The following is a 15,794-nucleotide window of genomic DNA, read 5'->3' on the forward strand; positions in this document are numbered from 1 at the left end:
TTATTTCAGTCCAGAGTTGTATTAATTTTTCACTGAATTTTTTTATTTTTATTTTTTTGGTGGGGGGGGGATGCTAATACCCAGGAGGCCGACAGGGCAGCCTGTGTTCTACTGCTCGCTCCAGAGGCTGACAGGGGGGCCTCCACTCCAGATTTCAAGGAGGAAGAGCTCTTTGCTCCTCCACCTGGCTTTGGAGATGTTGTCACTCTGCCACCTGGCTTCAGCGAGGACAAGCTTTGAAGATGTCGTTGTTCCACCTCTGGGCTTCATTGGGGATGAAGTTGTTGCTCTGCCACCGGACTTCAGTGGGGATGAGCTTGTCGCTCCATTGCCTGGGTTCAGCAGGGATGAGCTCTTTGCTCTGCCGCATGGCTTCAACGAGGATGTCCTTACTCAACCAAGCCCATGCCAAGGTCCAAGACCATGTTCAAGGCCATGCCCATGATAATACCAGTGCCCATGCCAAGATCTAAATCCATGTCCATGCCAAGGTACATGCCCAAGTCCACATCCAGGCCCAAGTCCATGCCAGGGTCAGAGTCTAAGCCAGAGTACATGCTAGAGTCCATGTTCATGCCCATGTTTGAATTCATGCCTGTACCAATGCAGGGTCCATGTCCATACTCAAGCCCAGATTCATGCCTGAATCCATGCCCATGTTTGAATCCATTACCGTGCTGACACCAGAGTTCATGCCCATGCTCAAGCCCAGATTCATGCCTTAGTCCATGCCCAGGCTGATACTTGAGCCCATGCCCATTTTTGAATCCATACCCATGCTGACACCAGGGTCCATGCCCATGCTCATTCCCAGGTCCATGTATGAATCCATGTCTAGTCTGGAGCCCAAGTCCATGTCTAGACCAGAGCCCATGTCCAAGTCCTTGTCTAGTTCCAAGCCCAGGTCCAATTCTGAATCCATGTCTAGTCTGGAGCCTGTGTCCAAGTCTGAATCCATGTCTAGTGCAGAGCCCTTGTCCATGGCTAGTCAAGAGCCCTCCTCTGGGCCTATGTCTGAACTCATGTCTATGCTTGAGTATGTGCCAAATTCCATGTCTGTGCCTGAGCCCACGTCTGGGCCAATGCCCAAGCCCATAATCTTGCCTGATTCTATGCCTATGCTGATATCTGAGGCCATGCCCAAACCCATGTCTGAGCCCCCAACCATCTTCATACCCCTGTTTAAGGCTCGACCGGAATCCAAGCATCCACCTCAGCCCAGGTTCTGGTGTCACATCCATCCAGAGCCAGAGTGGTGCTCTGAGAGGATGTCTTCCCACGCCAGGTCCTTAACCCCAGGGCAGCCTAAGGAGGATTTTAGCTCCCAGAGGGAGCTCCTTCGGGGGGTTCTGTCATGACTTCCTGTGCTCAAGCCTGACACAGCTCAAGTGGCTGCTCTCATTCATGCACACGGAGAAAGTTGTGTGCGCTGTTAGGGCCAATTATCATTGGTTTCATCTGTTGCTGTTCCTGGACTTTGCAAACACCCAAAGCTTTGCAAAGAGTACTGTTTTGTTTTCCATGTTTCCTAGCCTTGTTTATGCTACTCTGGTTTAATGACTCTGCTTTCTGTTTCATTTGTTTTTGTGACTCTGACTTAGGGCTGTGCGATATGGGAAAAAATGAATATCCCGATACATTTTCTCCATTTCATGATATACGATATATATCTCGATATATTTAAATCTCCTCTAAAGGACCCCATGAAATCTAACTTTTACTCTTTACTGTTTTCACTACAATCCCTGCAGATTAAATAACATTTTTGGTTAACTTTACAGGTGGTTTTCAACAACACATTTTAAATTTTCATGTTCGTGATTAATCACAATTGAATTGAAATAAGACTATTTTTATTCAACAAAGATGTGGCACAAACTGAAAAAAACAATCTTGAAAATTGCAACAAAGGGACAATACAATACAGAGCTGCTCAGAGCTCAAATCAATAAAGTGCAAGCTCAACACTGTGAGAGACATTTAGCCTAAATAAGAAAAGTGCTCATTCATTAAATTATTTTAAAAATAGATCTCCAAGCTATTAACCTGACTACTGAGAACCACTGGAACATTCACAATAGAGAGAGAGATTGAGGGAGCGAAGAGAGAGATCTGCAAAACATAATTTTTCTCTTTGCACACTTTTGAACTGAATGTTTTCTGGCTCTGCCTCTCAGATGTGTATAATTCCGGTATTGCCTTCTCTGTAAAATGTCTGCGACCAGGCAACTCATATTTGGGATTGAGTGTGTTTTTTAGTAATTTTTGGAAGCCTGGTTTTTCCACTATACTAACTGGGATCATGTCTTCGGCAATGACGTTAGTGATTGCATCCGTTATAGCTCTCCATCTCCGACTCGTTTTCTCATATGGGGTGGCTTTGGAGAATGAGGCTGCTATGGTCATTTGTTTAGCTTGTGGGGGGGGGGTTTAGCTCGTGGGCAAGTAGTTCGGAGTTTAAGAGATTCTTCATACTGTACCGGGTGAGTTTTCAGGTGTTGGAACATATTTGTAGTGCTGCTGCCTTTCGTGATGACAGGTTTTTTTGCACACTTTACAAACTGGCATTTGCTGTTCCACGTCCTCCTCGCGATATCCAAAAAAAATGCCAGATGACTGACCCCTTACTAGTTCTTTTAGGAACCAATTCGTCCACTTCCATTTTTAATTTGTCGCTGAAATTGACAGAGCTTACACGGTAGCCTATGCAACACCAGCGATTGCACGAACTAAGTCAGCGCTGTAAACCGGAACTAGAAAATCTTCCCGCCGGCAGTGTTGCCAGATACTGCTGATGTTTTCCAGCCCAAAATATGTTCAAAACCCGCTAAAACGCACTTGAAACCGCCCAATCTGGCAACACAACCGAAACTAGAAAATCTTCCCGGAAGTTCCTTTCAGCACCGAGATGTCGCCTGGGATTGGTTGGCGAGTGCATGACGTTATTGTTTTCTTTACCCTTAGGCATCCTCTCATGTTACTGCCTGAGGGACAGGGAGAAAACCACTGGAAAAGGTTTTAAACAAACACGAAACAAACGCAAGTCGGAAGATGACCATAAAATACTCGATAGTTACGATATAATAATTTTATGTATCGCACACAGAATTTTCAGCGATATATCGAGTATATTCGATATATCGCACAGCCCTACTCTGACTTTGTATCACATTTTTTGTACTATAATAGCATGCCTATAAATAAACACCTTCCTGCGTTGACCTCTGTCTGCAATCCTCTTCTCTGACAGGCAATATTCATCATTTTGATGTATGTTGCCTGATGTAGGCAAAAAGATACTGAGGAAGAAAACGAAAAGGCCGTGAGTGAGATGAGCATCCATGCGGCTTCAGTCGTATTTGTGAAGTTTTTAAAGAAACATGCATTGAAATTCTCTCAAAGTGGTGTGTTTTTGTGATAACTCTTTTGAGGCAGTGGGGGCATGGTCGAACGCTAGTTTGTGAATGGAGGGCGAGGCCGGGGAAGATGAGTGGCAAAACAATCACACCTGTATCAAATTAATGCTGTGTGTGCGTATGTGTCTTGCAGTGACAGCTGGGGGTTTATATAGCAGGAGGAAGCAATTTGAATTATTTTACAGGTGTAAGCGACATAACATCCTAGACGTCATATGTGAAAATTGGGAGGAGGGACATTCTAATAGTAAAAATGAAATTTAATGTTCTTAACTTGCATGCAAAACTCCACACACACAGTCACCTAACCCAGGAGAATTTGGGGCAGGCACAGAAACATCAGTCCTGGCTGTACAACAGCAGTGCATGCCTGCAGGAGTTCACACCGGGAGATAAAGTACTCATGTTATTACCCACATCGAGCTCTAAATTGCTTGCCAAGTGGCAAGGGCCCTTTGAGGTTACATGGCAAATTGGGGACATCGACTGCGTGGTGAAGCAAATGGATAGGGGTGGGGTACTGCAGATAAACCACCTCAATCTGCTTAAACTATGGAATGAGGGGGTCCCTGTCAAGTCAAGTTTATTTATATAGCGCTTTTAACAATAAACATTGTCGCAAAGCAGCTTTACAGAATTTGAACGACTTAAAACATGAGCTAATTTTGTCCCTAATCTATCCCCAATGAGCAAGCCTGTGGCAACGGTGGCAAGGAAAAACTCCCTCAGACGACATGAGGAAGAAACCTCGAGAGGAACCAGACTCAAAAGGGAACCCATCCTCATTTGGGCAACAACAGACAGCATGACTATAACATTAACAATTTTAACATGAAGACAGTTTCATTGATGTTGTAACTCTTCACTGATGGAAACTTGAGTGCAAAACTGTTCATGACAACTGCAGTCCTAAAGTTAGCAAGTCAACTGTAGTCCTCAGCCATAAAAGCATTACTGTAAGAGTCCAGAGCATCCTCACGGTATAAACCTCAACTGTCCTCATGGGGCCGTCCTTCACAGGAGTGATGCGATAAAACTCCGACCAGACACAGGGCACCAGGATGGATCAAGCAGGTCCGAGGGGCAGAAGAGGCCAGCATCTCAATCCCAGGACCAACATGTAACTCAGAGGGACAGATGGGGGGGACACAGGTTGTTAGGTATGCCCTAAAAATGACAAGTATTAAATCCGTGTGGTAGGCTCGCAGAGACTTCAGGCATAATACACAACAATGGCATGTTAATATGGTTAAAAAATATCATGACCTGCTCTGGCTGGATGCTTGATTGGGTGATGGGAGCACACTCCTCAGCAATAATGAGATGCAGATGGGACCCTTAGGGCTGGCCAAGACAATTCAGTTACATTTCACTGGGTCTGGGACATGCGACAGAATGTCTGACGGCCGATTCCCTGCAGGCTATGATAGCCAGTCGAGGTCTCCACCCTCTCCACCAAAAGATTTCCTGTTGACTCCATGTAACTCAGAGGGACAGATTTTGGGGGTGGGGGAGAGAAAGAAAACGCAGGTTGTTAGGTATGCCCAATGTCACCTGAATAAGTAGGAACAGTATACATATTGCACTGAGTACAAGCAGGGACTCCGGCAACTAACTATGACAGCATAACTAAAAGGGGAGAGCCAGAAGGTAACACAGGCATGAGGGAGCCCCGGGACATAAAGCAGCCAGCCACTACACCATCAACAAACTCGAGTGAGTAACCGAGTGGGGACTGACAGCATCCATACATCCCAGTTTACCAAAACACTCCATGTCTGAGGACCCTCTAGATCTACACCTTTACCTCAAACACCATTAACAAAAGGCTTGACTAAACAGATATGTTTTCAGCCTAGACTTAAATGCTGAGACTGTGTCTGATTCCCGAACATTACTTGGAAGGCTGTTCCATAACTGTGGAGCTTTGTAAGAAAAGGCTCTGCCCCCTGATGTAGCCTTCACTATACGAGGTACCAGCAGATAGCCTGCACCTTTTGATCTAAGTAGGTGTGGCGGGTCATAGAGGAGCAGAAGTTCACTCAGGTACTGTGGTGCGAGACCATTTAGTGCTTTAAAGGTCAATAGTAGTATTTTATAATCAATACAAAATTTGATTGGGAGCCAATGCAGTGTGGATAAGACAGGCGTGATGTGGTCATATTTTCTAGTTCTAGTAAGGACTCTTGCTGCTGCATTTTGAACTAACTGGAGCTTGTTTATGCACTTATTGGAACATCCAGACAGTAAGGCATTACAATAATCCAACCTGGAGGTAACGAAAGCATGAACTAGTTTTTCCGCATCATGTAGTGACATTAAATTTCTTATCTTAGCAATATTTCTGAGATGAAAGAAAGCTATCCGGGTAATGTTATCAGTGTGAGTTTCGAATGAAAGACTGGGGTCAATAATCACTCCGAGGTCTTTTACTGCTGCACGTGAAGAAACAGAAAGGCCATCCAGAGTTACTGTGTAATCAGAAAACTTACTTCTAGCTGCATGTGGTCCTAGTACAAGTACTTCAGTCTTGTCAGAGTTAAGCAGAAGGAAATTAATCAGCATCCAGTGTCTAATGTCCTTAACACATTCCTCAATTCTATAAAGCTGGTATCTCTCATCAGGTTTTGCAGAGACATACAACTGTGTGTCATCAGCATAACAGTGGAAACTAATACAATGTTTACGAATAATATCATCCAGAGGTAACATATATAGAGAAAAAAGTAGTGGACTCAAGACAGAACCTTGTGGCACACCAAACTTTACCTCAGTACGTCTAGAAATATCACCATTTATATCAACATACTGATAACGATCAGTTAAATAAGACCTGAGCCAGGAGAGGGCCATTCCCTTAACTCCCACAACATTTTCTAGTCTATCCAGAAGAATAGAATGATCAATGGTATCAAATGCTGCACTAAGGTCAAGCAACACAAGTAGCGAGATACAGCCCTGATCAGACGCCAACAGTAGGTCGTTTACTACTTTAACCAGTGCTGTCTCTGTGCTATGATGAGGTCTAAATCCTGACTGATACATTTCATGGATGTTATTCCTATGTAAATATGAGCATAACTGTTGTGCCACAGCTTTTTCAAGGATCTTGGAGATAAAGGGGAGGTTTGAACAACCTGTTTTTCAGGTTTTCTGTTGTCTGTGTGGACAACAGAAAAATCAATGCAGTGTCTAAATTCAACGCGTACCCAATGCCTTGCATTGACAACTTTCTTGAGTTAGGCACAGCTCATTTATATTCAACACTGGATTTACAAAAAGGGATATTGGCAGATCCCCTTGACTCCCCTGTCTCACAAAAAATGGCCTTTTCCACCCCGTTTGGTTCCCTGTGGCATTACCTGTGGGAGTTCTGGAGAGGGAGGATCTGGGGCCGGAGGTAAAAATAAATGTAGCAGCTCAACCCACCTCAGTCCCCTGTGGAGACCAGCTCTCACCATCCCAACTTACAGAGGTTTCCAAGTTGCAAGCAGAGTTTTCTGACATGTTCTTTCCCCTTTCTGGTCATGCCCACCTTATATCACACCACATTGAGATGCCCCCAGTGGTGGTGATGCGTAGCCACCCATACCGCTTACCCAAACACCAGAAAACTGGAGTTTTGGAGGAACTCCAGACCATGCTCGAAATGGGAATAGTTGAGGAGTCGCAGCCTGGTGGTCTTGTCCCTAAGACCGATGGGTTGGTCCAGTTCTGTGTGGACAACAGAAAAATCAATGCAGTGTCTAAATTCAACGTGTACCCAATGCCTTGCATCGACAAGTTTCTTGAGTTAGGCACAGCTCATTTATATTCAACACTGGATTTAAGAAAAGGGATATTGGCAGATCCCCTTGACTCCCCTGTCTCGCAAAAAATGGCCTTTTCCACCCCGTTCGGTTTCCACCAGTTTGTCACCCTTCCATTTGGGTTATTCAGGGCCCCAGCAATGTTCCAATGTCTCATGGACAAAGTCCTTCACCCATTCTCTCCTTATGCTGTGGCCGACCTTGACAACATCATTGTATATTGTAACGATTGGCCACAGCATGTAAAACATATTGGAGCTGTTCTGGAGTTGTTGAGGTGCGCCGGGCTCATGGCTAATCCAAAGAAGTGTGCAATTTGGCAGGTGGATGTACGGTTTCTGAGCTTCCACTTGGGTCATAGGCAGTTGCGTCCCCAAATTGACAAGATTGCAGCCATTGTGACCTCTCCAAGGCCCAAGACCAAAAAGGGGGTGAAACACTTCCTGGGGCTGGCTGGCTATTATCATAGGTTTGTGCCTAACTATTCAGATGTCACCAGCCTGCTGACCATTCTCACTAAAAAGGGTGCACCAGATCTGGTCCAGTGGACGGAGCTGTGCCAACGGGCTTTCACCCAGGAAAAAGCTGCACTGTGAGGTGGGCCACTATTACACTCCCCTAACTTCTCTCTCCCCTTTATTTTGCAGACTGAGGTGTTGGCTGGGGGCTGTTTTGTTAGGTGTTTGTCAGGTGGAGGGAGAAGTGCGCTCAGTGCTGTACATTAGCCACAAACTCTGTGAGAGACTAAGTATATTAAATAACAGGCATTTAGCAGACACTCTTAAGATTTTCCTGTTGGTCCAGGGGATCAAACAGACAACCCTTTGGGCCCAAGGCTGTTTCTCTAGCCTTTAGCCTATGGCTGCCCCACAGTACAGCACCAATGAAAAGGAGTGTCTGGCCATCAAGTGGGTGGTCCTCACTTGAGACCCAACTCTATTCGGATCCCAACAGGATCTTGTTTGGAAATCATAGACATCTGCTTGTTTACATAGACACAATATAGTGCAGGTAGCGCTCTCCTCCAAGCATGTTTAGTTGCCTTATTTTTGTGTAAGTGCCAGTTCAAAAACAATATAGTGCTTTACATGTCTCAATGAAAACCTGTGTGAGCCTTTAGGCTCCTTAATAGATGTCTTTCATGCTTTAGAGAGAGGATGCAATAAGAATAACAATGACTAAACTGGGAGAAGACAAAATGAAAATAATAATACAATATATTAACACACCACTGCTACCATCATGACCTGGATAAACTACATCAGCCATTTCCACCATTACTAGATTAATCTTATAGTTACAATATAACCTATTACTTCTCTGTGTCTGACAGGATCTTTCCATGCTGGTGTGTGAAGTATGTGTGCTGGTGTTTTCGGTGACAGACCGACGCAGCTTTCATCGCACAGCTCAGCTCCGCCTCCTCCTCAGGGAAAACCAACCTCAAACTCCCATCATCCTTGTGGGCAACAAGAGCGACTTGGTCCGTTCACGAGAGGTCAGCACGGAGGGTATGTCCTTTAAACCGAACCCTCTCACTGCTGAATTTGAAAGATAAGAGTGCCAAGCATTTGGCTTATTCTATGCTCTGTATGGATGACGATTTGGATATTTTACATTTATTAAAAAAAAAAAGTTTTTTGCATTTTGCCTCATCAAGAGACACTTAAGAAAGCACAGAAGAGACTTAATTATCAATTGCTGAAAACAAATCAAAATCAAATATTGGTTAAGTTTAAAGGGCAGACAAATATAATATAGATGAAATTCACTTGTCAGAAAAGCGCTGCTTAATCCATGCCAATCAAATCTGGACAGATGTCTTTTTTTTTAAGTAGGCACATAATGATAGAAATTTATGATGATTCAAATCGAAAGAAAAAATGAATCTTGACTTATCAGGCAGCATAATATCCTTATTTTTTCTTAGCTGTAATTGTGTTGATTGAATTGATGTACAATAGCAGGAATACACATGACTTCACCCTCGGTGGAAGTAAACTAGCTCTAATGTCACACAAACAACAAAAAAAAAGATCTAAAATGGGAAAGCTGTTGAGTGATTGAGTGTACAAATAGACAACAACAAGAAACCGGAGCTCTCTTTTTACAGATTGCTGAAAGCTGAAGAAAACAAAGGTAGTACAAATGTTCATAAAAGTTTATTACGAAAAGGTTGCTTTTTTTTTTTGGTAATAAACTTTTCTTCATTTAATATTTTTTTCCAAAATATCGCTGGAAAATTGAATCACGAACCCGATAGTGTGAATCAAATTAATTCATGAATTTGGCAAATTGTCACATGCCTACTTTTAAGTAATGTAGCTGGATGACATGCCTCTAAAGTGTACGTATAGCTGTGCTAAGAACTAAATACCTTCCTTAAAATCCCCCAGAAGCTTCAAATTTCAAACAAGTCAATTTAAATGCTGTCTCTATTTTTATTGTCTACATTTTGAACTTCATTATGGTTCAGGTTTGGTGCTTGCTAGTGTCCGTAGATTAAAATCATAAAACAAGCAAATTTAAAAAAAACAAATTCCACAGAATACAAAATCCTGATTGACGTTGATTTGAATCAGTTCAACTTTCCTCCTTGATCAGCACATAAATACATCTAAACATTTCAATTCAGTTAATTTCACATGACAAATGAGTCAAGTTTATTTGTATAGCACTTTTAACAACAGACATTGTCACAAAGCAGCTTTCCAGAAAATTAGAGACTTTAAACATGAGCTAATTTTATCCCTAATTTATCCCCAATGAGCAAGCCTGTAGCAATGGTGGCAAGGGAAAACTCCTTCAGACAACATGAAGAAACCTCAAGAGGAACCAGACTCAAAAGGGAACCCAGCCTCATTTGGGTGATAACAGAGAGTGATTATACAGGGGGCTGCAAAAGTAGGTATACACTAAGGATTATTCCAGTATTACCAGTATTATAATAGTGGTGCTAGGTTTCATTTAATACTAACATTTTGTGTGAACGGTTTGTTTTTCATTACTGTATACCTACTTTTGCAGCCCCCATAAATAACTCGCTTCGATCACTGTCCTATATAGTCACAAAGTATAACTGTGTAACCAGAAAAATCATTAGAGTTTTAACATGAAGTTGGTTTTGTTGAAGTTATAAACTGCTTATTGATGGAAACTTGAGTGCAAAACTGTTCATGACAACTACAGTCCTAAAGTTAGCAAGTTGACTGTAGTCCTCAGCCATAAATGTATTACTGTAAGTGTCCAGAGCCATGCTCCAAGTGTGACTTTCAACTGTCCATATGGGGCCATCCTTCAAAGGAGCAATGTGATGAGATTCCAGCCAGACATAGGGCATCAGGATGGATCAGGCAAGTCCAAGGAGCAGATGAGGTCAGCACCACTGGTGTCTCAGGATCGACATGTAACTCAACAGAGAGGGACAGACAGAGGGAAGAGACGGGGGGGGGGGGGGCACATGTTGTTAGGTATGCCCAATGTCACCTAAAGAGTACAAACAGTATACATTTTGCACTGAGTGCAAGCAGGGACTTTGGCAAGACTAACTATGACAGTGTAACTACAAGGAGAGAGCAAGAAGGTAACAAAGACATGAGGGAGTCCTGGGACATAAAGCAGCCAGCCACTATATCAACCAACCCAAGTGAGCGAATGAGAGTGTGGGGGGGTCAACAGCATCCATACATCCCAGTTTACTGAAATGCTCTATGCCTGAGGACCCTCCAGATCTACTCCTTTACCTCTTACACAACTGTAAAAGTCCTAAGGAAGGGTGGAGCACAGAGGATGGCAGGACAGAGATCAGGTTCAACAAAACTCTTTTATTTTCCACTTTTCAGTGTATCTACTTTCCATTCTCCCAGCCACGCACACACGCGCGCACACACACAAGGCGTCTGGTTGGGGAGAGACGATCTGCTCTCTGCTCTCCCTCCTTATATAGGGCGCGGTCACTGGGAAGACACACACACACACAAACACAGGTTAATTGACATCAGGTGTAGTGATTCTGCCACTTACCTTCCCTGACTCCGCCCTCCTGTCACAGACCGGCGCTTGACCACGCCCCCGCTGCCACATACCCCCACCGCCCGACTCAGGCCGGGCGGCCGTCCGGCCTGCAGCCGCCTCCCCCCCGCCCCCTTGACGGGAGAGGATGTCCACCACGACCCTCTGCGCCCCTGGCCTGTGGACCACCTTGAAATTAAAGGGTTGGAGTGCCAGATACCAACGGGTGATCTGCGCGTTGGCATCCTTCATGCGGTGGAGCCACTTATCCCAATTACGTGCGTCCTCACTTACTAATTTTTTAAATGATATTCTTGAGGGTGGGTGCGATTGAACCGTTCCACCAAACCATCCATTTGTGGGTGATACACGCTGGTGCGGATCGGCTTAATCCCCAATAACCCATACAGTTCGCGTAGTGTCCGTGACATAAATGTGGTGCCTTGATCAGTCAGAATCTCTTTCGGGATTCCAACTCGGGAGATAACGCGGAAGAGCGCCTCCGCAATACTGCGTGCTGAGATATTGCGCAGAGGCACTGCTTCCGGGTATCGCGTTGCATAGTCCACCAGAACTAATATAAAGCGGTACCCTCGTGCTGACCGATCTAATGGCCCGACGAGATCCATCCCAATCCTTTAGAACGGGGTCTCGATTAATGGTAGAGGGCGCAAAGGCGCCTTTGGAATGGCCGCTGGATTTACTAACTGGCATTCGCGGCACGCTGTACACCACCTACGGACATTGCCACGAATCCCCGGCCAATAGAATCGGGCCATTATTCGGGCTAGTGTCTTATCCTGCCCTAAGTGTCCAGCCGTGGGATTAAAGTGAGCCGCCTGGAATACTAATTCCCGGCAGCTCTTTGGAATTAAAAGTTGCGTGACTCGCTCTTTAGTTTGAGTGTCCTGCGTCACTCGGTATAACCTATCCTTCATAATTGCAAAGTAGGGGAAGGACGGGGTGGTGTTCAGCTGGAGCGTTTGACCATCGATTACTCTCACTTGGTCAAACGCATGCCGCAGAGTCTCATCTCGCGACTGCTCTAATGGGAAATCTGCGAGGGATTCCCCAACAGAGAGAGGAGGGGCCGGCGGCTCCTCACTCTGACGCGGAGATGATGTAGACGGCTCTGTGACAGCTGCTCCCACCAAAGCGACACCGGGACCTCCCCCTGTTAAACGGCAGGACCCACTCTTTACTAAGTGTGTCATTAAATCCCGAAATCCCGGCCAATCAGTCCCCAAAATTAAAGAGTGGGTAAGGCGAGGATTAACCGCCGCCTTCACTATAACTTTTTCCCCTCTGAAAAAAATGTGGACCGACACCAAAGGGTAGCTGTGAACGTCCCCGTGCACACACAACACCTTCACCCCCTGTGCTCCCCCCAATGCCTCGTTTTGCACCAGGCTTTGGTGAATTGAAGTCTGATTATAACCAGAATCCACCAACGCCTGATATGTATCCCCTTGGATACTCCCCGGTATGCGATATGCTCCGGCCCGATCGAGGGCGGCTTCTGGCTTGTCAGGGATCCGAACCACCGTGCCCACCTCCATTGCCATGCACTGCTGTTGGAGGTGGCCCGGTTCCCCGCAGCGCCAGCAAACCGGCCCGGGCTTCCTCTCTGCACTGGTGTTCGGGGGCTCACTCACCTGAGGGGGGGGGAGAGACGGACACAGAAGGGAGAAACGGGAGGGCACCGCAGGTGCGGCGGGCCGGCTGGGGTGGTGCCGGCCCCCGCCTCCGCAGTGGGGGAATGGGGCGAGGATGGGACACAGGAGGAGGGGGAGAGAGAGAGAGAGAGAGAAGAGGAGAGAAGAGAAGAGGCTGTCTGCTGTCCTGCCGCCGGAACAGCCACCAAATGGTCCTCCGCCAGCTCGATGGCCTGATCCAGCGACGCCGGGCGGTGGCACTGGACCCACTCCGTGGTTCCTGTGGGCAATCGCATGACAAACTGCTCCAGCACCACCTGATTGACGATCTCCTCGGTGTCGCGGTTGTTGGCCCTCAGCCACCGCCAGCAGGCGTCCCAGAGTTGCTGGCCAATCGCGAACAGCCAGCCGACTTCCTCCAAGCGCGGAAGCGCTGGCGCTGCTGTTCAGGGGTGCGCCCCACACGCTGGAGGATGGCCCGGCGAAGGTCCGCGTAGGCCAGCTGGCGGTCAGCGGGGAGCTGTAGAGCGGCCAGCTGCGCCTCTCCCGTCAGCAGGGGGAGGAGGCGCGCTGCGCGCTGATCCATTGGCCACCCCGAGGTCTCCGCGACTTGCTCAAAGAGCGTGATGAAAGCCTCGGGGTCATCCTGCGGGCCCATCTTTGTCAGGGTGAGGGGGGACAGGCCCGCGGTGGAAGCGTCGGTTGTCCCTGCCGACGCGAGGAGGTGCCGGAACGCCCGTTGGTCCTCTTGCTGGGCCAACACCAGGGCCTCAAAGCGCTGCTCCTGCTCCTTACGGAGCGTGACTAGTGCCTGGTGCTGGCTTTGCTGGGCCGTGGCGAGGGCGTGGACCAGGTCGGCGAACGGGGAAGACTCCATGGGGCGGTTCGTCGTTGGTGTTCCAGTCCTGGGTTTCAGCACCACTGTAAAAGTCCTAAGGAAGGGTGGAGCACAGAGGACAGCAGGACAGAGATCAGGTTCAACAAAACTTTTATTTTCCACTTTTCAGTGTATCTACTTTCCACTCTCCCAGCCACGCACACACGCGCACACACACAAGGCGTCTGGTTGGGGAGAGACTCTCTGCTCTCCCTCCTTATATAGGGCACGGTCACTGAGAAGACACACACACAAACATAGGTTAATTGACGTCAGGTGTAGTGATTCTGCCACTTACCTTCCCTGACTCCGCCCTCCTGTCACAGACCGGCGTTTGACCACGCCCCTGCTGCCACAACAACCATTAACAAAAGGCTTGACTAAAATGTTATGTTTTCAGCTTAGACTTAAACACTGAGACTGTGTCTGAGTCCTGAACACTACTTGGAAGGCTGTTCCATAACTGTGGGGCTTTGTAAGAAAAGGCTCTGTCCCCTGATGTAGCCTTCACTATACAAGGTACCAGCAGATAGTCTGCACCTTTTGATCTAAGTAGGCATGGCGGGTCATAAAGGACCAGAAGTTCGCTCTGGTACTGTGGCGCAAGACCATTCAGTGCTTTAAAGGTCAATAGTCGTATTTTATAATCAATATGAAATTTGATTGGTAGCCAGTGCAGTGTGGATAAGATAGGGGTGATGTGGTCATATCTTCTAGTTCTAGTAAGGACTCTTGCTGCTTAGAGACACAGAGACATCACCAAGTATACTGTTCAAGTTCTCAATCAAAGCTTAAGTAATCACCAACAATCACATCCAGATCACCTGTAAATGAAACACCAGGGTTAATTTTGGTCCAAGGGATTGGGAATGGTCGGCCCATAATTACTTCAAAAGGAGACAGTTTGGATCTCAAATTGGGAATCAATCTAATTTCACAAAGGATGTACAGTAGAAGGTTAAATCAGCCTCAGTAGCTTGAGTCTGTAGAAAACCTATGTCTAGTCTGTCATGAAACAAAGAAAAATGAGAAAACATTGAATAAATGAGTAATGCAGAAAAATTTGGGCAAGGTTTGCCCTCTTTGGCTGCCCAGACAGCAACTTGCTCTGTTAAGTGGTTCCCACTGGCCTCAGTCGAGTCACCAGAATCATGACCTTTGATTTTGATGATGGACAATTATTTGTGGTAGGAAGAATGCTTCTAAAAGATCTGTGACAAGAGAGGTATGTGATATAGGCTTACCATCAGTGGCCTTAAAGCCATGTGAATGCCAAATTTTCTAAAAAATCATGAGCTACCCCAAAGGCAAAACAGGAATCTGTATCAATAGAATATCCACACAAAAAAAACCTAAATCATTAGGTAGTGAAAGTTCATTATGTCTACCTATTGAAACTATTCTTTAAATTCGTTTCTTAAGACAAGGATTTTTTAAGATGTTACCTTGACAGTTTCGGCGATAAACTTCCGCCTAAGTTTATCGTTTAGGTGGAAGTTTATCGCCGAAACTGTCAAGGTAACATCTTAAAAAATCCTTGTCTTAAGAAACGAATTTAAAGAATAAATCATTAGGTTTTGAACAAGAGCTGTCAACAAACACGTGCACACCATGCTCAGTGACGAGGTGGAGGTAATTCCATCTATACAGTCATGTTCCAACCATGCTGGATCTGGGCTGTACCTGCAGGATGACAACATGCCATGTAACAAAAGAGCTGGGGTATTAGCTGACATGACAGGCTTGATAAACAAGTTCTGGATGGCACACAAAATAGACTCATAACCAGATCACTGCTGAGCATGTTGTGTCTGAATAGTTTAAAATTGAGCGTACCTGATGTAATGCATGTAAAACCAGAAGGTGAGAATGGCAGACTGGAGTCAGGCAGACCCAGTGCTGGAGCTGATGTGACAGCCGATGATAATTCAGATAACAGAATGAGTACATCATTTCAGAAGTCCATACAATGTCATTTGGCTGCTCTTTGAGGCAGGACTTTCTCAGGATCTTGTCATGATGAGAA

The 15,794-nt window shown here is 45.9% G+C and overlaps 1 protein-coding gene across 1 annotated transcript in view; it reads left to right on the top strand.

Moving 5' to 3' along the window:
- Positions 1 to 15,794, top strand: part of LOC132869217 (GTP-binding protein REM 2-like) — an 82,167-nt gene that overhangs the window by 27,604 nt on the left and 38,769 nt on the right. Inside the window, exon 5 of the mRNA XM_060902555.1 lies at positions 8,559 to 8,736. Within this exon, the coding sequence (XP_060758538.1) occupies positions 8,559 to 8,736 (178 nt within the window). The remainder of the gene's footprint in view (positions 1 to 8,558; positions 8,737 to 15,794) is intronic.

Source organism: Neoarius graeffei, chromosome 2 (assembly GCF_027579695.1).
Source record: "Neoarius graeffei isolate fNeoGra1 chromosome 2, fNeoGra1.pri, whole genome shotgun sequence".
In the NCBI taxonomy this organism is placed as follows: Eukaryota; Metazoa; Chordata; class Actinopteri; order Siluriformes; family Ariidae; genus Neoarius; species Neoarius graeffei.